General features: G+C 49.2%; 1 protein-coding gene across 1 annotated transcript in view; it reads left to right on the top strand.

Annotated features, from left to right (window-relative positions):
* Window positions 1–24,068, top strand: part of LOC139234007 (1-phosphatidylinositol 4,5-bisphosphate phosphodiesterase delta-3-like) — a 102,553-nt gene that overhangs the window by 41,570 nt on the left and 36,915 nt on the right. The window contains exons 8-12 of the mRNA XM_070864799.1: window positions 380–532; window positions 9,308–9,436; window positions 10,897–11,041; window positions 15,369–15,485; window positions 17,649–17,827. Of these exons, the coding sequence (XP_070720900.1) occupies window positions 380–532; window positions 9,308–9,436; window positions 10,897–11,041; window positions 15,369–15,485; window positions 17,649–17,827 (723 nt within the window). The remainder of the gene's footprint in view (window positions 1–379; window positions 533–9,307; window positions 9,437–10,896; window positions 11,042–15,368; window positions 15,486–17,648; window positions 17,828–24,068) is intronic.

Raw genomic sequence — 24,068 nt, 5'->3', positions numbered from 1 at the left:
GTACAGGTCCCCCCCTCCCCTGAAGGTGCTGACTCTCACTGGGGTATGGGTCCCCCCCTCCCCTGAAGGCGCTGACTCTCACTGGGGTACAGGTCCCCCCCTCCCCTGAAGGTGCTGACTCACTGGGGTACAGGTCCCCCCCTCCCCTGAAGGCGCTGACTCTCACTGGGGTACACACTACTGTATTATCACACACTGCACATAATTGCGCAATGCTGTCTGTAGACTGCAGACATTACCGATTGTAGTGTGTAATCACATGCTATAGTATAATTACAGTGCTGTATATTCACACACTCTGTATAATCACAGACTGCACATAGCACTTATTATTGTCTGTGTTGCTGATGCCCGGTATCCTCCTGAATTCTCTCCTCAGGTCTCTCTGTATCCGGTTATTCTGTCCCTGGAGAATCACTGTGGCGTGGAGCAGCAGACTGTCATGGCCCGGCATTTAAAGGGAATCCTCGGCAACATGCTGGTAACCACGACGATCGACGGCAAAGTCCCGAAGGAGCTTCCCTCCCCCGAGGTAACTGTGGCCCAGGATTGTGTGGTATCTCCCCGTGTGATGACTTTGTACAGATTCGCACCTTTCACCAACTCGGGACATCCCAAAGCACAGTACAGCCAATGAAGTAGTTTGAAGTGTGGTCACTGTTGTAATGTAGGAAGATGAACATTAATAATTCTGTGGCACATTTCAAAGCAGTGTAGGGATCTCTCAGTGTCCAGGCCAGCATTCGTGCCCTCACCACCATGACTACACATCTGCTTTTGAACAGTAGCAGCAAAGCAAATCAAGTGTCAATATCTAGGTGAGATATCCAGGCCCAAGCTCCCAATGTAACAGTGTGGATATCCTGTAGGCTGCCTGTGAATTCCCTCTGAGGGCAGTGCTCAATGATGAGCTCCAGGGTCTGATTAGGGGCTCCACAGTTGCATGATGGGGAGGCTTTAATCTTCCAACAATGGGAAAGGTGGCAGCACTGACCGTGACCGGTTCTGAGGCGGTCGATGGTTGTCCACTGTTTGCGAGGAAGGTTTGATCCTTCAGGTTGTACTGTGGGCTCCTCTATAAGGAATCCATTCCATATGTCACAGTTCTTCCAAGCAATATGCCATCGGTCATCAAGGCTGAGGGGGAGATCGTTGAAGGGCTTCTAGATTGGAGGCAGATTGGTGGTAGGTTGTTCAAGTCGGCCTGGATCGGCATGTCTTTGCTGGTGTATTCTCTGGTGTAGGTGTGGTGGTGCGATGTTTGCCAGCATGGGCAGCCGGGTGTTGATAAAAGCATTCCGATGATAATTCTCATAGTAGAATTCAGCTGGACATCAACGGATTTGCCATTGGGACTGGATAGCCATGCGGAGAGCAGTACTCCTGTAGAGTACACCAGGGCGAGAAATGCCATCCGGAGGGTTTGAGCGTCTGCTCCCCATGTGGATCCGGCCAAGTTGACCCTACTCTTTAGTTTCTTCCCAAGCTTGGAGATGTTGTCTGTATGACGGGGTGTGATCGAGCGTGACTCCTAAAGAGGAGGGATTTTTGGCATGGTTTACCTCTGCCCCGCAAAAGGAGACTTTCAAAGCTGGGTTTGCTTGATGGGTGTTGAGGTGGAATGTTGAGGTGACGGTCTTTTGTGGGTTTGGCCAAAGTTGTCTGTAAATCACTGGTCAGGGTCTCAGTGATGGACAGATTTGTGTTTTGCGTGGCCAAGGCAATGTCATCAGCGTATAAGAACTTGCAGGACTCTGTTTCGGGCAGGTCACTGTTTCGGGCAGGTCACTGGTGTAAACGATGAACAACATGGGGGCCAGGACAGAACCCTGTGGGAGGCCATTGTCCAATGATCTATATCTGCTCTTCTGGGTGCCAGAGTACACACGGAAGTGTCGGTTACTAAGCATGGAGTTGAGAAGATGAATCGTTGTTCTGCAGGGTAAAATGGCGGAGAGCGTGAAAAGCAGTCCGTGTTTCCATACTGTGTCATACTCCACTGATGGGGGCACGAGTACAACGGTGGTCTTGAGCTGGCACTGGAAGCCTGCTTCGATGTGTGTTGCTAAAGCTACCAGTTAATTTTATCGGTTGCCAGTACTTCAGAGAAGGCGGTGGTCAACCATCTCTTCGCTTTGGGTCCCAGTGCTTTTCAGAATTCTGGACCAGCAGCTTTTCCAGCTTTGGTTGCCGACAGGGCTGCGTTTAGTTGACTACCCTAGAGCCGCCGTCAAGTTTGTCGAAAGCTGTCGCTTCACCTGGCGTCGAAATTCTTTTGTATCGAGTGGGATGCAATGGCATCGATGGTCGCCGTGTGTGTATAGATGGGGTTTGCCCCGTCAAATGAACGGAGCAGGGTCCGTGCTTTCCTGCTGGAGTGTGAAGTTAGTCTTCTCCACAAGGCTCCTCCACCTTTCACATCTCGCCAAGTTCACGGACTCCAATATTGAGGTGGCTGTGGCTGGGTTCTTGGTCAGTGAATACTCCTGGTAGTGAGCCTCACTTTCTTCTGTCCAACAAGGAATATATGTCTTTCTAAACCCCCGAGGTATATTGCGTTTTGCGGCAGCTTTAATAATTCCTATAAATCTGTTGAAGGCATTGGTGGTTGGTGGAATCCATCATTGGTGGTTGGTGGAATCCATCATTGGTGGTTGGTGTTAACTGGCCTTTGCAAAGTTTGCCAGTCTGGTTTTTTGAAGTTCCATCGTGGTTCCGGTGTTGATGCCAACGTTGATGATTGAGGGTCTGTGTTGACAGTTGAGGAAGTCGTGAGGAACAGTTCTGGAGGTGATGGTTGGGTTTCCTTTGCTGTCTTTAGAGAGGAAAGATAGGTCTGAGTTATATTCTCCCTGTCACCTTGACGAATGAAACGTATATCGATCTTTGGTGTCAAAAAGGTGGAATTTATTCTCTAGTGAAGCCCACGGTATAATTGTTTCTTCATTATAATTGCCGTCTGCATAGCCCCACATTGTTCAGTCACCTCAAGACTGTTAGTGGTAAGTTGAGAGCTGTCATTGGCTGCTATGTTTCCCTGCTTAACAACGATCACTGCTCTCCAATTCACAATGAAGGATTTGGAGACTTATTGATCGATGTAAGCAATATATTAACATGATATGGTATGATCATTAAACCTCGAGAAGCCCTGTTTGTTTCTCTACATCCCGTTGTTCCAGTGTGTCCCCTCTATATCCCCCTGTTCCCCACTGTGTCCCCTCTATATCCCTGTTCCCCAGTGTGTCCCCTCTATATCCCCCTGATCCCCAGTGTGTCCCCTCTATATCCCCCTGATCCCCAGTGTGTCCCCTCTATATCCCTGTTCCCCAGTGTGTCCCCTCTATATCCCTGTTCCCCAGTGTGTCTCCTCTATATCCCTGTTCCCCAGTGTGTCCCCTCTATATACCCCTGTTCCCCAGTGTGTCCCCTCTATACCCCTGTTCCCCAGTGTGTCCCCTCTATATCCCTGTTCCCCAGTGTGTCCCCTCTATATCGCTGTTCCCCAGTGTGTCCCCTCTATATCCCTCTGTTCCCCAATGTGTCCCTTCCTATATCGCTGTTCCCCAGTGTGTCCCCTCTATATCACTGTTCCCCAGTGTGTCCCCTCTATATCACTGTTCCCCAGTGTGTCCCCTCTATATCCCTGTTCCCCAGTGTGTCCCCTCTATATCCCTGTTCCCCAGTGTGTCCCCTCTATATCCCTGTTCCCCAGTGTGTCCCCTCTATATCCCTGTTCCCCAGTGCCCCCCCTCTATATACCCCTGTTCCCCAGTGTGTCCCTTCCTATATCCCTCTGTTCCACAGTTTGTCCCCTCTATAACCCTGTTCCCCAGTGTGTCCCTCTATATCCCTCTGTTCCCCAGTGTGTCCCCTCTATATCCCTCTGTTCCCCAGTGTGTCCCCTCTATATCCCTCTGTTCCCCAGTGTGTCCCTCTATATCCCTCTGTTCCCCAGTGTGTCCCCTCTATATCCCTCTGTTCCCCAGTGTGTCCCCTCTATATCCCTCTGTTCCCGTGTGTTCTCTCTATACCTCACTGTATCTCTGTTCTATACTGTTGCCTCTATATTCCACTTTTCCCCAGTGTCCCCCGCCCCCCCCATATCCCACTCTTCCCAAATATATCTCCTGAATATTCCAATATTCTGACTGCCTTCTCTATATCCCACTCTTTCTCAAGCTGCCTTACAATAGGCCAGAATTTACTGTCAGGGTTGAATGAGTGGTGCTCACCATTAGACTTGCCGTTGCCTGTTTAATCTCCATGAGCTTTTGCAAGGTTTAGCGGGACATTGAACCAGCACCACATGCTCTGCAGGGCATGTGTGACCTATTTGATCAGGGCAAGCAACTGTGTCTCCCCTTAACCAATTGAATTATTGTTAATGAGCAAAGCAGAGTCTAAACTAGGAAGTGCAAGTTAGAATGTCAAATCGGGTACAGAAATCAAAATAAAGAGGGGAAGAAAGATTAGAAAAAGAGAGAGAGAGAGAAAGAGATAGAAAGAAACAATTTAAAAAAATCTCCAACAAGTAAAAGCTGAATGAATGAAACTCCACACTTGTAAAATTCAATTTTGTGCCAGAGAATTTGTTTGGCGGCAATTGAGAGTTACCATGTCATTAAAAAAGGGTACTTACATTGGAATGGACAAACCCTAAATTTCTGTGGTGAGCCTAGTCTACATCAACGTCAGTACAGGAACTTCACTCCGCTCAATACAGTCGAATTGGGAGCCAGACGCGGAGATGACATTTCTACGCAGCTTGTGGAGGGGCAGCGCATCTTGTACAATAACTTCCAGATGTTCATGTTTAACTGTGCATCTGTGCTCACCTGATGTCCTATTTGCACATAAATAACGGTGAGCACTGTTGGATCCGTCATTACTTTTACAGTCAATTCTGGCCCACTATGTGAGTCTTTCACTTTCGCATGTCATGCACTGCTCTGTTAAGGCCCATTCTGGTTTAAGGTGGACTTTGTGTTGGAATTGATGTTGATCATTGAAGCGGTTTGCCCAAATACGGCTGAACTAGCGACTGGCACCAGTAATGCTGACCAGTTACCCCTGTCCAATGCTGCATGCATTAGGGTATAAGAATTCGGAGCAGGAGCAGGCCATTCGGCCCCTCGAGCCTGCTCCACTATTCAATAGGATCATGGCTGATCTTCTACCTCAACCCCATCTTACCGCCCAATCTTGATTCCCTGAATATCCATATATTTTGACGTACGATACACAGACCCATCGCTGCCTATATACAATGACATTTGATCATTGAATGGATTTGGGGCAGCAGAGCCCTTTAGCTCTGCTTGAGTGTGCACACTGTCAGTCGTGGCTCAGTGATAGTACTCTCATGTCTCAGTCAGAAGGTTGTGGGACCAGGTCCAACTCCAGAAAGAGAGTGCTGCACTGTCGCAGGTGCCATCCTTCAGATGAGACGTTAAACCGAGGGCCCGTCTGCTCTCTCAGGTGGATGTAAAAATCCTATGGCACTAAAGAAATAATAGAGAGGGAAGATAGATTATGAAAGTAAACTAGCACAAAATATAAAAACAGATAGTAAGAGTTCCTACTGGTACATTAAAAAGGAAAAGAGTGGCTAAAGTAAATATTGGTCCCCTAGAGGATGAGACTGGGGAATTAATAATGGGGAACAGGGAAGTGGCAGAGACATTGAACAAACATTTTGTAACGGTCTTCACGGTAGTAGACATTAAAAACATCGCAATAGTGGATAATCAAGGGGCTATAGGGAGGGAGGAACTTAATACAATCACTTACTAAAGAAGTAGTACTTGGTAAAATAATGGGACTAAAGGCGGACAAGTCCCCTGGACCTGATGGCTTACATCCTAAGGTCTTAAAAGAAATGGCTGTAGAGATAGTGGATGCATTGGTTGTAATCTTCCAAAATTCTCTGGATTCTGGGGAGGTCCCAGCGGATTGGAAAACTGCAAATGTAACACCCCTATTTAAAAAAAGGAGGCAGATAGAAAGCAGGAAACTATAGACCAGTTAGTCTAACATCGGTCGTTGGGAAAATGCTGGAGTCCATTATTAAAGAAGCAGTAACAGCATATTTGGAAAAGCATGATTCAATCAAGCAGAGTTGGCATGGTTTTATGAAAGGGAAATCATTTTTGACAAATTTGCCGGAGTTCTTTGAGGATGTAATGAGCAGGGTGGATAAAGGGGAACCAGTGGATGTGGTGTATTTGGATTTCCAGAAGACATTCGATAAGGTGCCGCAAAAAGGGTTACTGCACAAGATAAAAGTTCACGGGGTTGGGGGTAATATATTAGCATGGATAGAGGATTGGCTAACTAACAGAGAACAGAGAGTCAGAATAAATGGTTCATTTTCCGATTGGCAAACAGTAACTAGTGAGGTGCCACAGGAATCGGTGCTGGGGCCTCAACTATTTACAATCTATATTAATGACTGGGATAAAGGGACCGAGTGTAATGTAGCCAAGTTTGTTGATGATACAATGATGGGTGGGAAAGAAAATTTTGAGGAGGACACAAAAAATCTGCAAAGGGATATAGACAGGCTAAGTGAGTGGGCAAAAAGTGGGCGACGAGATACAGACGACGAACCCAATGATGCAGAGTACAGTGGGCAACTGGAGAAATTTTCTGAGGGAGATGATTGGGAAACCTTCGTGGAGCAACTCGACCAATACTTCATGGCCAATGAGCTGGAAGGAGAAGCGAACGCTGACAAATGAAGGACGATTCTCTTCACTGTCTGCGGGGCACCAACGTATGGCCTCATGAAAAATCTGCTTGCTCCAGCAAAACCTGCACAGAAATCATACAATGATTTGTGCACACTGGTCTGGGAGCATCTGAACCTGAAGGAAAGCGTTCTGATGGTGAGGTACAGGTTCTACACCTATAAAAGATCTGAAGGCCAGGAAGTGGCGAGCTATGTCGCCGAGCTGAGATGCCTTGCAGGACATTGCGAATTTGAAGGACATTTGAAGCACATGCTCAGAGACTTCTTTGTACTTGGCATTGGCCATGAAGTGATACTTCGCAAATTTTTGACTGTAGGGACCCCAACCTTGAGTAAAGCCATAGCGATAGCCCAGGCATTCATTGCCACCAGTGACAATACTAAGCAAATCTCTCAGCACACGAGTGCTGCTACAAATACTGTGAACAAAGTGATGTTGTTTTCAAATCGCAATGTACAGGGCAGGCCCCACATGCCTGCAGCTGCACATCCGCAGATGTCTTAGAGACCACCATCAAGGATGATGAATGCAAGGCCATTAACATCTTAGCCCTGCGGGGCTGATCATCGTTTCCATTCATGCTGCTTCAAAGGATACGTTTGCAAGGGCTGTGGAACAATGGTACACCTCCAACTTATGTGCAGGCGAGTTGCAAACCTTGTTAATCCTGCAAACCACCATGTTGCAGAGGGGGACAGATCCACGGCGGATCACGATGCATCAGAGCCTCAAACCGAGGAGGCAGAGATACATGGGGTGCACCCATTTACTACAAAAAGTGTCCCCCGATAGTGCTGAAGGTTGAATTAAATAGACTCCCAGTGTCAGTGGAGCTGGACATGGGCACGAGCCAGTCCATTATGAGCAAAAAGACTTTCGATAAGTTGTGGTGCAGCAAGGCCTCAAGGTCAGTCCTGACTCCCATTCACATGAAACTGAGAACTTACACAAAGTAACTGATTCCCGTAATCGGTAGTGCTACTGTAAAGGTCTCCGACGATGGAGCGGCGCACAATCTGGGTGATACCGGGCGATGGTCCCACGCTGCTCGGCAGGACCTGGCTGGGAAAGATACACTGGAACTGGGACGACGTCCGAGCGCTCTCGTCCACTGACGACACTCCGTGTGCCCAGGTCTTAAACAAGTTCCCCTCGCTGTTCGAACCAGGCATCGGGAAGTTCCAAGGAGCAGAAGTGCAGATCCACCTAATTCCGGGGGAGCAACCCATCCATCACAAAGCGAGAGCAGTACCTAGAGAGAGGGTGGAGATCGAGCTGGACTGGCTGCAACGAGAGGACATCATTTCACCTATCGAATTCAGCGAGTGGGCCAGTCCGATTGTTCCGGTCCTCAAGGGAGATGGCACCATCAGAATCTGTGGTGATTACAAAGTAACTATCAATCGTTTCTCCCTGCAGGATCAATGCCCACTACCAAAGGCTGACGACCTTTTTGCGACGCTGACAGGAGGAAAGACGTTCACGAAGTTGGACTTGACCTCGGCCTACATGACACAGGAGCTGGAGGAATCATCGAAGGGCCTCACCTGCATCAACACGCACAAAGGTCTCTTCATTTACAACAGATGTCCATTTGGGATTCGATCAGCCGCGGCGATATTCCAGAGAAACATGGAAAGCTTACTGAAGTCGGTCCCGTGCACGGTGGTCTTCCAAGACGACATCTTGGTTACAGGTCGGGACAAAGTCGAGCATCTGCAGAACCTGGAGGAGGTTCTTAGTCGACTCAACCGTGTGGGGCTCAGGTTAATACACTCAAGTGCATTTTCCTGGCGCCTGAAGTGGAGTTCCTGGGGAGAAGAATCGACAAAGTGCATGATCTCACACGATCCAACATTATACTCCATCTGCCAAATTTTTGCCCACTCACTTAGCCTGTCTATGTCCTTTTGCAGATTTTTTGTGTCCTCCTCACACATTGCTTTTCCTCCCATCTTTGTATCAGCAGCAAATTTGGCTACATTACACTCGGTCCCTTCTTCTGAGTCGTTAATATAGATTGTAAGTAGTTGGGGTCCCAGCACTGATACCTGCAGCACCCCACTAGTTACTGGTTGCCAACCATTTATCCCGACTCCCTGTTCTCTGTTTGTTAGCCAATCCTCTATCTACGCTAATATATTACTCCCAACCCCGTGAACTTTTATCTTATGCAGTAACCTTTTATGGGGCAACTTGTCAAATGCCTTCTGGAAGTCCAAGTACACCACATCCACTGGTTCCCCTTTAACCACCCTGTTCATTACATCCTCAAAGAACTCCAGCAAATTTGTCAAACATGACTTCCCCTTCATAAATCCACGCTGACTCTGCCTGACCAAATTTTCTTTTCCATCATTTGCCCCCGAAGGGGGACTTAAAATTTTTAAGTCCACTTGTACAATGCAATGAATCACAAGCTAAGCCTACATAGATGAACTACAGTATTTCCATACAACTGCATGTTGCCTTAAATCCGAACTCTCTCTCAATGGTGGAGAGAAAGTTGTTGCGAGGGCTGGTACAATCCTCTGACACCGTTTCTTTGGCAGGAACTCAAGAGAAAGATTCTAATAAAGGGGAAGAAATTGAACAACTCCGAGCCCTCAGCGGAGCAGCAGGAGGAAACAGCCGATGAATATGAAGACGAGATTGTGAAAAATGAAAAGAAAAGCAAAAAGGTAAAGGGTTAGTGAGGTACAGGCTGTGTGTGAGGGGCAGGGAGGGTGGGGGAGAGCAAGGGGCCTGTTTCAATGTTTCCTTGAGTGTACCTATGTTACAAGAGTTTGTATCAACTGCAGGAGCTGGGTGAGAACTTGCAGATTTTATATTAAATGTGGTAGCTATATTTCACAGGAACAGCTTGCATTGTGCCATTAATGTAGTAATACGTCCAAAGGCGCTTCACAGGAGCGTGATCGGACATTTGACACTGAGCCAAATAAGGTATTTGGGCAGATGTCCAAAAACTTGGTAAAAGAGGTAGGTTTTAAGGAGCATCTTAAAGGAGGAGGGTGAGTTAGAGAGGGGGAGATGTTTAGGGAGGGAATTCCAGAGCTTAGGGCCCAGGCAGCTGAAGGCACGGCCGCCAATGGTGGAGCAATTAAAATCGGGGATGGGGAAATCCTTTCGAGAGGAGCACAGAGATCTAAGGCTTATCGAGCTGGAGGAGGTTACAGAGATAGGGAGGGGCGAGGCCATGGAGGGATGTGAACACTGGGTTAAGAATTTTAAAATCGAGGCATTGTCAGACTTGATTTTTGGACAATAATCTGGATTTTATTTTCCTGATTATCAAATAGGATTTTCTCAAAAATGTCCGGTTTTCGGACAATTGCGATTTTCGAACAGCCGGGTTTGAGATGATGTACCTGTGTTCTCAATAGCAATGTGTTGCTACAAATTCTTAAGCAAAGAACCCATGAAGTAAATACATTACAGCTATCAGCTCCATTTTTAGGCCCGATTTTAGATGGTTGCAATCGGCCTCCCTGGAATTGTACAGTCTTGTGTAGAAATAGTGACTCCTGACTCCTGGCTGCAGAGCAGAGGAAACAAACACAGCTTTTCTCTCCCAGTCGACTGAGAGTTTGACCAAACAAACTCCGAATATGAATGAACTACTTTGGAAAACGTGTTGGCCCTGGCCTGGGGGAAGGGGAGTTGGGGTAAGGGGTAATTCTACAAGTTTGTGCCCTTCGAAAACACACCCAAACCCCTAATGGGCATATCCAACTGATGAGGCCCCCTGACTGGATCACAGCCTGTAAATAAACCTCTCGACGTCTGGTTACACAGTGTTTACAGCACAGAAACAGGCCATTCAGCCCAACACATCGACGTCGGAGTTTATGCTCCACACGGGCCTCCACCCACCCTATTTACTTCATCACATCCTATCAGCATGACTTTCTATTTCTTATTCCCTCATGTGTTTATCCAACTTCCCCTTTAAATTCACTGTGCTATTCACCTCATCCACTCCGTGATAGCAAGTTCTACCTTCTCACCACTCTCCGGGGAAAGAGGTTTCTCCTGAATTCCTACTGGATTTATTAGTGACGATCTTATATTGATGACCCCTGGTTTTGCACTCCCCAAGACTGGTTTATATTCCAATGAAATATTATTGTTTTTGCAGAAGCTCACAAGGGAGCTGTCGGACTTGGTGGTTTACTGTCAGAGCACCCATTTCCAGAGCTTTGAACAGACTTGGAGCAGGCAAGCTGCCCACGAGACCTCCTCGTTCTCCGAAACCAAGGCCAAGAAGCTGATTGCAGAAAATGGTGAGCCCTGCTGTGTACATTAACCTAAGAACATAAAAAATAGGAGCAGGAGTATGGCCCCTCGAGCCTGCTCCGCCATTCAATAAGATCATTGTGGCTGTTAAATGCTGCTTTCCCCTGGGGATGCATTGTCTGGATCAGTAATCCTGGCTTGATTTCTCAATGGGATCCTTTGGGACTACGCAACACAGCGGGAGCGAAATGTGACTATTACAATGAGCTGACCGTGGGCGGAGCAATGGTCAAAGGATTGGACAGGGTGCTGGTCGAAGTCCTGACCTGGCCGACTCGGTCCCCAGAGGCCAAACCTTTTGCCAAGGGGTCGCCGCAGGGTCCAGGGGCAGAGCTCCAGTGGGGTCAGGGGTCGAAGCATGATGTAGCCTAATGAAGCGCCCTCTGTCAGCAGCTCCGCCCCGCCGGCCCCTCCCCCAGCGCACCCTTTTGAACCAATGCAGGGCGACCAGAGCGCCAGTGTTTTGTGCAAAACTGGCCCACTTCACAGTGATTGGGGAGAGGTGGTCATATACACCCCACTCTCACCACCCCACTGGCGGGCGGCTGTCGACTCATTTCTGGGCAGACGCACCGAGCAGAGAGAGTCGCGGCAGAATTCCCAACAACGAGCTGAAGAGCAGCCTTGGCATGCAGCAGTGCTCCATGCAGCAGTGTGCTATATAGCAGTGTCCCACGCAGCAGTGCTCCATGCAGCAGTGCCCCACGCAGCAGTGCCCCACGCAGCAGTGCCCCACGCAGCAGTGCCCCACGCAGCAGTGTGCTATACAGCAGTGTCCCACGCAGCAGTGCCCCACGCAGCAGTGCTCCATGCAGCAGTGCTCCATGCAGCAGTGTGCTATACAGCAGTGTCCCACGCAGCAGTGCCCCACGCAGCAGTGCTCCATGCAGCAGTGCCCCACGCAGCAGTGCGCTATTCAGCAGTGCCCCACGCAGCAGTGCTCCATGCAGCAGTGCCCCACGCAGCAGTGCCCCACGCAGCAGTGCCCCACGCAGCAGTGCCCCACGCAGCAGTGTCCCACGCAGCAGTGCCCCATGCAACAGTGTGCTATGCAGCAGTGCCCCATGCAGCAGTGCCCCATGCAACAGTGTGCTATGCAGCAGTGCCCCACGCAGCAGTGCCCCATGCAACAGTGTGCTATGCAGCAGTGCCCCACGCAGCAGTGCTCCACGCAGCAGTGCCCCACGCAGCAGTGCCCCACGCAGCAGTGCCCCACGCAGCAGTGCCCCATGCAGCAGTGCGCTATACAGCAGTGCCCCACGCAGCAGTGCCCCACGCAGCAGTGTCCCACGCAGCAGTGCCCCATGCAACAGTGTGCTATGCAGCAGTGCCCCACGCAGCAGTGCCCCACGCAACAGTGTGCTATGCAGCAGTGCCCCACGCAGCAGTGCCCCATGCAACAGTGTGCTATGCAGCAGTGCCCCACGCAGCAGTGCCCCATGCAACAGTGTGCTATGCAGCAGTGCCCCACGCAGCAGTGCCCCACGCAGCAGTGCCCCACGCAGCAGTGCGCTATACAGCAGTGCCCCACGCAGCAGTGCCCCACGCAGCAGTGCCCCACGCAGTAGTGTGCTATACAGCAGTGTCCCACGCAGCAGTGCCCCACGCAGCAGTGCCCCACGCAGTAGTGTGCTATACAGCAGTGTCCCACGCAGCAGTGCTCCACGCAGCAGTGCCCCACGCAGCAGTGCCCCACGCAGCAGTGCCCCACGCAGCAGTGTCCCACGCAGCAGTGCCCCACGCAGCAGTGCCCCACGCAGCAGTGCGCTATACAGCAGTGCCCCACGCAGCAGTGCCCCACGCAGCAGTGTCCCACGCAGCAGTGTCCCACGCAGCAGTGTCCCACGCAGCAGTGCCCCACGCAGCAGTGCCCCACGCAGCAGTGCCCCACGCAGCAGTGCGCTATACAGCAGTGTCCCATGCAGCAGTGCCCCACGCAGCAGTGCCCCACGCAGCAGTGCCCCACGCAGCAGTGCCCCACGCAGCAGTGCGCTATACAGCAGTGTCCCACGCAGCAGTGCCCCACGCAGCAGTGCCCCACGCAGCAGTGCGCTATACAGCAGTGTCCCACGCAGCAGTGCCCCACGCAGCAGTGCCCCACGCAGCAGTGCCCCACGCAGCAGTGCGCTATACAGCAGTGCCCCACGCAGCAGTGCCCCACGCAGCAGTGCGCTATACAGCAGTGTCCCACGCAGCAGTGCCCCACGCAGCAGTGCCCCACGCAGCAGTGCCCCACGCAGCAGTGCGCTATACAGCAGTGCCCCACGCAGCAGTGTCCCACGCAGCAGTGCCCCACGCAGCAGTGCCCCACGCAGCAGTGCCCCACGCAGCAGTGCCCCACGCAGCAGTGTCCCACGCAGCAGTGCCCCACGCAGCAGTGCCCCACGCAGCAGTGTCCCACGCAGCAGTGCGCTATACAGCAGTGTCCCACGCAGCAGTGCCCCACGCAGCAGTGTCCCACGCAGCAGTGCCCCACGCAGCAGTGCCCCACGCAGCAGTGCCCCACGCAGCAGTGCCCCACGCAACAGTGCCCCACGCAGCAGTGCCCCACGCAGCAGTGCCCCACGCAGCAGTGCCCCATGCAACAGTGCGCTATACAGCAGTGCCCCACGCAGCAGTGTGCTATACAGCAGTGCCCCACGCAGTAGTGTGCTATACAGCAGTGGGCCACGCTTTTTGTTGGAAAATGCACCGGAGAGGACAAAAAGAAGAGAAAACGTTTGGGGTGACATGTACACACGTGTCAGGGGCACGTGACCCAGATATTCCACGGGCCCGGGGCAGCTTCCATTGGAGTTTGGCAGGCGACAAGGAATTTCTGATGTGCACAGAGCTGTAAGCATTTTCTGTCCCATGATTTTAATTGACATAGAAAGTTGTGGAATGCTGGAGTCTGTTTCTGATCAGCGCTGACCCAGGCCCAACACTTCACGCCCTTGGACTAAGTTCCCTGTCACTGCCCATTCATTTCTTTGTGACGCCCGGGGTCAAGCCGGTATTGATGAAGCACATTGAGTGTTTGTCCATGAATTGAGATGCTCAGAGCATCGGCTCCATAGAGCATGTCTTATTGTAGCTAAACAGCCTCTTATTTGATAGGTCGATGGATCAAAAGGAATAAATGTAGATGGGGTTACTCTCCCCCACCCATTCCCCCTCCCCCACCCATCCACCCATCCCCCTCCCCCACCCATCCACCATCCCTCTCCCCCATCCATCCATCTATCCCTCCCCCACCCACCCGTCCCTCTTCCCCCACCCATCCAACCGTCCCTTTCCCCCTCTCGTCCCTCTCCCCCACCCATCCACCTTCCATGAGATTGCTTTGAGACCTTTTCAAGTCTAATGACCTTGAATCCCGCTTGCTGATATGATCTTGTCCCTTTAGAACCCTTTCAGGGAAGTTGGAAATTGCTGTTATTGCCCAGGAGCACTTGGTGCAGAATTGTACATTCCCGGCTCCTGACTTAACATACATGAAATTGATCTTGTACACCATGTGCAGACTGGTCTGTAAAGAATGTAAATTGTCTGGAACTGTACCCAACAGGACAATGTTGGCAGAAGAAAGAGGGCCTGAGGGGAGGAATGGAGAGGAGTATTCAATGATGTTTGATGTACACACTGTCAGTTAACATTTCTGAGGGAATGAGACAGTGAGGCTGTGAGTTGGGCTTGCCTGCATCTGCACCTGAATTCCAGATGTGCGCTCCTGTTTGCGCAAACATCTGTGCTGTGAGTGAGTCAGAACATTCTCTTTTATAACTCAGCATAGTGGTAATGTTACAGGACTAGTGAGTCAGAGATCTGGACTGGTGATCCAGAGACAAGAGTTCAAATCCCAATAGGGCAGCTGGGGAATTAAAAAATTCAGTTAATTAAATAAATCTGGAATAAAAAGCTAGTATCAGTGATGGTGAGCATGAAACTACCAGATTGTCGTAAAATCCTGTCTGGTTCACTCTTGATCTGCAGGGAAGGAAATCTGCCGAACTTACCCAGCCTGGCCTATATGTGACTCCAGACCCACAGCTATGTGGTTGACTCTTAACTGCCCCCTGAAATGGCCCAGCGAGACACTCGAGGGTTAGGGATGGACAATAAATGCTGGTGACGCCCAGATCCTGTGAACGAATGGTAAAAAGAGCTAGAGCATGAGTTAGCCACAATGGTCACATGTTGTCCAGAATGCATTGCACGTGATGAAACCATTGCAAGTTACAGCAGTATTCTTTGCTCATGTCAGTGTCAAATTTTACCTGTATCTGGTTCTTTTATGCCCATCTAAAGACTGGTTTCCTTTTCTCTATTCAGGGTTCACCTTCGTCATTCACAACACTCTGCAGCTGTCCAAGGTCTATCCCTTAGGGTCCCGGGTCGACTCTTCCAACTTCAACCCTCAGGAGATGTGGAACGGCGGCTGTCAGCTGGGTCAGTCTCTCTCACACCTGCCTGTGCTCTTCCCCTGTGTAACTGGGACATTGCTATCAGTGCTTCCCTCATAAAACACCCGCAGTTCTGGAGATCAGAAAGGAATTGGGAGTTCTGGCACAGTGTGAGGGAATTCCTGCCGCGCTGTGTGCCCAGTCTGATATGACCCCCCCCACCCCAATCCCTTGCAGTACTCCATTCCCAATTCACTCACCGGATGTCGGAATTTAGCCCATTCTAGAAACTTTTCACAAGTTAGGCTCAGCTTAGAAAGACCATCCTGCCCATTTAATCCCATCCTTCTGGGATATCCATCCTGCAATTTTCCCAGAACAGCCTCCAGCTGCTTGTTAAATAATACAGTATTCAGGCTTCAACCTTCCTTCCTGCTGATCCTGCTACAGCTGTACAACACTCCCCACATCTGTCCTAAGCTTACCCTTCAAGTCCCTAACCCTGTGCCCTGTTGTCTAGCTGCCCTGGTGTATGTGAAAGGATTTTGAGGTTTACTCTCTGCATCTCGATACCTCGGGGATCATGTAGTTTAGCTATATCTGCCCTCCATGAAGAATGACAAGACCTGTGTATAGAATCCATAGTTTACATGCACGACCATTTCCGCAGTGTCGGCCATGCCTCAATTTGTAGCACTCTCGCCTCTGAGTCAGAAGACTGTGGATTCAAGCCCCACGCCAGGAATTGAGCATCTAATCTCGGCTGATTTGTCAGTGAAGTGCTGAGTGAGTGCTTCAGAACCAATAAATTACTTTTTAAGGTCCCACAAACAGCAAATTAATGTTTTAGCCAGTGTTTGATTGAGGAAGGAATGTTGGCCAGTGTACCAGGAGAACTCATAGTACCATTGGAATATCAGCGTTCACCTTGACAGACAGTCAAGGTCTCAGTTGAGCATCTCATCTGAAAGATGACACCTCTGACAATGGAGCATTGTCACCATGGCACTGAAGTGCCAGCCTGGATTAGGTGTTCCAACCCTGGAGTGGAGCTTGAACCATATACAGTCGACACCTCAAATTGCTGGAGAAATACCACCAACGATGCCTCCGCACGATCCTGCAAATCCCCTGGGAGGATAGACGCACCAACGTCAGTGTTCTCTCTCAGGCCAATATCCCCAGCATCAAAGCACTGACCACACTCGACCAGCTCCGTTGGGCAGGCCACATTGTTCGCATGCCCGACACAAGACTCCCATGGCAAGCGCTCTACTCGAAACTCCTACACGGCAAGCGGGCCCCAGGTAGGCAGAGGAAACGTTTCAAGGACACCCTCAAAGCCTCCCTGATAAAGTGCAACATCCCCACCGACACCTGGGAGTCCCTGGCCAAAGACCGCCCTAAGTGGAGGAAGTGCATCCGGGAGGGCGCTGAGCACCTCGAGTCTCGTTGCCGAGAGCGTACAGAAATCAAGCGCAAGCAGCGGAAGGAGCGTGCGGCAAACCAGTCCCACCCACCCCTTCCCTCAACCACTGTCTGTCCCACCTGTGACAGAGACTCTAATTCCTGTATTGGACTGTACAGTAACCTGAGAACTCACTTTTAGAGTGGAAGCAAGTCTTCCTCGATTCCCAGGGAATGCCTCTGATGATGGAGCTTGAACCTAAAACTTATTGATGTCAAGGCATGAGTACTCGAAACTGAGCCAAGCATTACCTTTAGAATTTATAATATGTTGATTTTCAAACTTCTGTTTCAAAAAATATAAGGGGCCCATTTTTTAACGAAACAAAAATATTTGGATCAGCGTTAGTTTCTATCTGGGACTGAAACAGATAAAGAGACAAGAAAGATCTTGCATTTATATATCTCCTTCCACAACCTCAGGATGTCCCACAATGCTTCACATCCAATGAATCACTTTGGAAGAGCAGTCAGTATTGTTTTATAGGCAAATGTGGCAGCCAATATGTGACACAGCAAGATCCCACAGAAAACAACCAGTTAGCGTGTTGTTTGGAGCTGTTGACTGAGGGATAAATAATAGGACAAAACACTCGGGCACAGTGCATCACATAATGAATGAAACTTCAAACTCAATGTTAAAGTTCCAGTCATCTGAAAGATTATTTTGGAATTCAATGAAAGCTGTTTCCATTTGCAGCATATTAATCACTATTTATTTATATATATTTATCTCCTGCAGTGGCCCTGAATTTCCAGAAGCCTGGAACGGAGATGGATTTAAACAAAGGGAAATTTCGACAAAATGGTCGGTCTGGCTTCATCCTGAAGCCCAGTTTCATGAGGGACAGGTCCATTCAGTTTGACCCTTCGTGGCCAATAGCTGGAGCAGGCCTCGACAGAAAGCAGCTGATGATCGATGTAAGCTTATTTCAATATGTTTCCTTAAACCCGGAGCTATGTGTGTTTGGGATAAGTGAAAATTCAGGATAGAATCAAACTCTGAGCAGTTCAGGTTCAATACATTTGGATTTCTTAACAGTTGTCAGATTTTACAGTTTTAGCAGTGGAAAGATAAAGCTAATTTGTATTAATTTCTGTTCTGAGTGGAGGGCAGCATTCTCGTCCTATAGGAGTAAACGGTCTAATACTCCTAACTCCAGCATCAAATGTGGGACCTTTCACTGCAGTACAGAATTAAAATAGATCCCTTCACTCCACTACAACAACAGTCCTGCCACCTCCAGGCGTGAATGGTAGTGGACCATGAAACAACTGACAGGACGAGGAGGCTCCATGAATATCCCCATCCCCAATGATGGCGGAGCCCAGCACGTGAGTGCAAAAGACAAGGCTGAAGCGTTTGCAACCAGTGCCGAGTGGATGATCCATATCAACCTCCTCCTGAGGTCCCCACTATCACAGAAGCCAGTCTTCAGCCAGTTCAATTCACTGCATGTGATATCAAGAAACGGCTGAGCGCACTGGACACAGCAAAGTCTATCGGCCCCAACAACATCCCAGCTGTTCCAGATAGAGGATTGGCCAATTAACAGACAGGAGAGTCGGGATAAATGGGTCATTTTCCGGTTGGCAAACAGTGACTAGTGGGATGCCGCAGGGATCGGTGCTGGGGCCTCAACTATTTACAATCTATATTAATGACTGGTCTGAAGGGACCGAGTGTAAAGTAACCAAGTTTGCTGATGATACAAAGATGGGTGGGAAAGCAAATTGTGAGGAGGACACAACAAATCTGCAAAGGGATATAGACAGGCTAAGTGAGTAGGCAAAAATTTGGCAGATGGAGTACAATGTGAGATAATATGAGTTTATCCACCTTGGCAGAAAAAATAGAAAAGCAAATTATAATTTAAATGGAGAAAAATTGCAAAGTGCTACAATACAGAGGGACCTGGGGGTCCTTGTGCCTGAAACACAAAAAGTTAGTATGCAGGTACAGCAAGTAATCAGGAAGGCTCATGGAATGTTAGCCTTTATGCAAGGGGGATAGAGTAGAAAAGCAGGGAAGTCCTGCTACAATTGTACAGGGTATTGGTGAGGACACACCTAGAATACTGCGTGTAGTTTTGGTCTCCGTATTTAAGGGAGAGTTTACTTGCATTGGAGGCAGTTCAGAGAAGGTTCACTAGGTTGATCCTGGAGATGAGGTAGTTGACTTATGAAGATAGGTTGAATAGGTTGACCTCTACTCATTGGCGTTCAGAAGAATGAGAGGTGATCTTCTCTGAGGGTTGTAAATCTGTGGAATTCTCTGTCCCAGAGAGCTGTGGAGGCTGGGTCATTGAATATATTTAAGGCGGAGATAGACAGATTTTTGAGCGATAAGGGAATAAAGGGTTATGGGGAGCGGGCAGGGAAGTGGAGCTGAGTCCATGATCAAATCAGTCATGATCTTATTGAATGGCGGAGCAGGCTCAAGGGGCCGTATGGCCTACTCCTGCTCCTATTTCTTATGTTCTTATGTTCTTAACTAGCCACGCCGCTACATTACAACAGTGACTACACTCCAAAAGTACTTAATTGGCTGTAAACGTTTGAGACATCCGGTGGCCGTGAAAGGCGCTATATAAATCCAAGTCTCTCTCTCTCTCACGCTCTCTCTCTAGCAAAGCTGGTCCAGTACAGCTACAACACTGGCATCTACCTGACAATGTGTAAAACTGCCCAGGTATGTCCTGTCCACAAAAAGCAGGATAAATCCAATCCGGCCAATTACTGCCCCATCAATCTACAAAACAACAACTTGTATTTATATAGCACCTTTAATGTACTGGAACATCCCAAGACGCTTCACAGGATTATTATGAGATAAAAAATTTGATACTGAGCCGCATAAGTAGAAATTAGTGCAGGTGACCAGAAGCTTGGTCACAGAGGTAGGTTTTAAGGAGCCTCTTGAAGGAGGAAAGAGAGGTAGAGAGGCGGAGAGGTTTAGTGAGGGAGTTCCAGAGCTTGGGGCCTCGGCAACAGAAGGCACGGCCACCAATGGTTCAGCAGTTAAATTCAGGGATGCTCAAGACGGCACAATTAGTGGAGAGCAGACATCTCAGGGGATTGTGGGGCTGGAGGAGATTAGAGAGAAAGGGAGGGGTGAGGCACTGGAGGAATTTGAAAATAAGGATGAGAATTTTGAAATCGAGGCATTGCTTAACTGGAAGCCAATGTAGGTCAGAGAGCACAGGGGGTGATGGGTGAGCGGGAGTTGGTGCGAGTTAGTATTGGATCACCTCTATTTTACATAGGGTAGAATGTGGGAGGCCAGCCAGGAATGTGTTGGAATAGTCAAGTCTAGAGCTAATAAAGGCATGGATGAGGACTTCAGCAGTGGATGAGCTGAGGCAAGGGCGGAGACGGGCAATGTTACAGAGGTGGAAACAGGCGGTCTTAATTATGCTGCGGCTGTGTGGCCAACGCTCATTTCTTGGTCAACTACTCTCAATTATCAGCAAAGTGATGGAAGGTATCGTCGATAGTGCTATCAAGCGGCATTTACTCACCAATAACCTGCTCACCGATGCTATAGTTTGGGTTCCAACAGGACCACTCAGCTCCAGACCTCATTACAGCCTTGGTCCCAACATGGACAAAAGAGTTGAATTCCAGAGGTGAGGTGAGAGTGACTGCCCTCGACATCAAGGCAGCATTTGACCGTGTGTGGCATCAAGGAGCCCCAGTAAAACTGAAGTCAGTGGGAATCAGGGGGAATTCTTTTCATTGGCTGGAATCATACTTAGCACAAAGGAAGATGGTTGTGATGGTTGGAGGTCAATCATCTCAGCCGCAGGGCATCAGTACAGGAGTTCCTCAGGGTAGTGTCCTACACCCAACCATCTTCAGTTGCTTCACCAATGATCTTCCCTCCATCATAAGGTCAGAAGTGGGGATGTTTGCTGATGATTGCACAGTGTTCAGTTCCATTCACAATGCCTCAGATAATAAGCAGTCTATGCTCGCATGCAGCAAGACCTGGAAACATTCAGGCTTGGGCTAATAAGTGGCAAGTAACATTCACGCCACAAAAGTGCCAGGCAATGACTATCTCCACTAAGAGAGAGTCTAATCACTGCCCCTTGAAATTCAACGGCATCACCATTGCAGAACCCCGCACCATCATCTTCACTAATTTGCCTACTATGGTTTTAGAGGTTGTGTTCCTTAGTGGAATTGCTTCTACGGATCTTGCATGGTTCATCCAAGTTAGAAACGTAGAAACATAGAAATTTACAGCGCAGAAGGAGGCCATTTCGGCCCATCGTGTCCACGCCAGCCGACAAAGAGCCGCATGGCCCTCGGTCAGCAGTCCTGAAGGTGACATATAAACCTATGAACAATGACGGAAAGGCAAAGAGCGACCAGCCCAAACAGTCCGCCTTGCGCAGCTGCGATATCTTTTATACTGAAACATTCTACACTCCACCCCAACCGGAGCCATGTAATCCCCTGGGAGAGGAAAAAAACAGATATAAACCCAGGCCAATTTGGGGAGATGAAATCTGGGAAAAGTCCTCTCTGACCCATCCAGGCGATCAAAACAAGTCCAGGCGATCACTCTGGCTGTATTCTATTCCCTGCAGTACTTACCATTATATCTGCTCCATCCAACGAAAGGTCATCCAGTCTAATCCCAGTTACCAGCTCCAGATCTGTAATCCTACAGGTTACTGCACTTTAAGTGCCCATCCAACCATCTTAAAAGTGGTGAGGGTTTCTGCATCCACCGCTCTTCCAGGCAGCGAGTTCCAGATCCCCACAACTCTTTGCGTAAAGAAGCCCCCCTCAAATCCCCCCTAAACCTTCCACCAACCAACTTAAAACTATGCCCCCTCATAATAGACCATTCCACCAATGGAAATAGGCCCGGAATATCTACTACGTACAGGTCCCTCAATATTTTGTACATCTCAATGAGGTCTCCTCTCAACCTCCTCTGTTCCAATGAGAGCAAACACAGACTGTCCAATCTGTCCTCATAACTAAGATTCTCCATTCCAGGCAGCATCCTAGTAAATTTCCTCTGTACCCTCTATAGTGCAATCATGTCCTTCCTATAATACGGCGACCAGAACTGCACGCAGTACTCTAGCTGTGGTCTAACCAAAGTATTATACAATTTAAGCATAACCTCCCTGCTCTTATATTCTATGCCTCGGCCAATAAAGGTAAGCATTCTGTATGCCTTCTTAACCACCTCGCCTGCTGCTTTCAGGGATCTGAGGATAAGCACTCCAAGGTCCCTTTGTTCATCTACACGATTAAATGGCCTACCGCTTAATGTGTATACCCTTTCCTTATTAGCCCTCCCAAAGCGCATCACCTCACACTTCTCTGAATTAAATTCCATCTGCCACTGCTCTGCCCACCTGACCAGTAGATTGATATCCTCCTGCAGCCCATGACTTTCCTCTTAATTATCAACCACACAGCCAATTTTAGTGTCGTCTGAAAACTTCTTAATCATATTCCCTGCATTCAAATCTAAATCGTTGATATATACCACAAAAAGCAAGGGCCCTGTAAAGTCCTGTCCCCTCAGTAGAGATTCACACGAGGCATATAGTGAAGTCAAGGTCACTCTGGACCTGCACCTTTATTTCACAGCTCTGGAATGCTGCACTTGCCTGAGACCTGTCCTTATATACCTGTCTCTTGCAAGTGCACCCCTGGTGGTAAGATATGCTGGTGGTTACAGGTCATATCTTATTACAGTCATGTATAGCATGTTAGGATACGGTTATATATAATAATGTAAGATACATGACATCACCCTCCCCCAAGGTCTTATTGTCTTTGTAGGTTCAGTCTCAGGTGGTCTATGCTCTCGCGTGGAGCGTCTGAGTTGTGATTCAGTTGTTTGCCTTGGTGTCTGTTTTTCTTTGGGTGTGGTTGCTGGTATCTCGCCTGGGCTGTCTGTTTCGATTGGTGTGATTGTTGTTGACTCGCCTGGGCTGTCTGTTGGGATTGCCCTTTCCTCAGGTTGTTCCCTCTGTCTGTCCACCAGGTGTGGTGCGAGTTCCACATTGTAGTCTGCCTCTGGTTCCGCAGTGTTGTTGGTAAATCTGCTTTTGACTTGGTCTACATGCCTCCGGCAGGTTTTGCCATTGTTCATTTTTACTACCAGTAGCCTGTTTCCTTCCTTGCCCATTACTGTCCCTGCAAGCCATTTGGGACCCCTGCCATAGTTTAGTACAAACACTTTGTCCCCTATCCCATTCCATCTCCCCCTCAAATTTCTGTCATGGTACTCAGTCAGCTTATGGCGATTTGCCTCAACGATTTCTTGCATGTCTGGGAGGATTAATGAGAGCCTTGTTTTTAATGTCCTTTTCATCAACAGTTGCGCGAGGGGGGGATCCCAGTCAGTGAGTGCGGACGAGATCTGTATGCCAGCAGCAGTCGCGACAGGTGACCCTGCAGCGTGGGACCTTGGATTTTAAGCATGCCATGTTTAATGATTTGCACTGCTCTCTCCGCCTGGCCATTGGAGGCTGGCTTGAATGATGCCGTCTTGACGTGATTTATGCTGTGGTCAATTATAAAGTCTTGGAATTCTGCGCTGGTGAAGCACGGACCATTGTCACTGACCAATATGTCAGGGATTCCATGCAAACATGGTTGCGAGGCTCTCCACAGTGGTCGAGGTTGTGCTCGAGTTTAAAATGGTGCATTCGATCCACTTTGAAAATGCAGCTACAACTACGAGGAACATTTTGCCCATGAATGGGCCCGCATAGTCTACGTGCACCCGCGACCATGGTTTGGTAGGCCAGGGCCAGGGGCTCAGTGGAACCTCCCTGGGGGCATTGCTGAGTTGGGCACAAATGGTGCACCTTCGGACGCAGAGCTCCAAGTCCGCGTCAATACCAGGCCACCAGACGTGGGATCTGGCTATGGCCTTCATGAGAATGATCCCTGGGTGCTCGCGGTGGAGCTCCCGGACAAATGCCTCTCTGCCTCGCAGAGGCATGACTACTTGGCTTCCCCACATCAGGCAGTCTGCTTGTAGTAATAGCTCATGCATGCACCTGTGAAAGGGTTTTAATTCCTCGGGGCAGGCATCGCGAGCCTCTGCCCAGTCACCGGTTAGGACACATCTTTTTACTAAGGATAACGTGGGGTCGCTGGCCGTCCAGGCTCTGAT

The sequence above is a fragment of the Pristiophorus japonicus genome, chromosome 21 (assembly GCF_044704955.1).
Source record: "Pristiophorus japonicus isolate sPriJap1 chromosome 21, sPriJap1.hap1, whole genome shotgun sequence".
Taxonomy (NCBI): Eukaryota; Metazoa; Chordata; class Chondrichthyes; family Pristiophoridae; genus Pristiophorus; species Pristiophorus japonicus.
The sequence above is the reverse complement of the archived record's forward strand: the minus strand, read 5'-3'. Positions and strand labels throughout refer to the sequence as shown.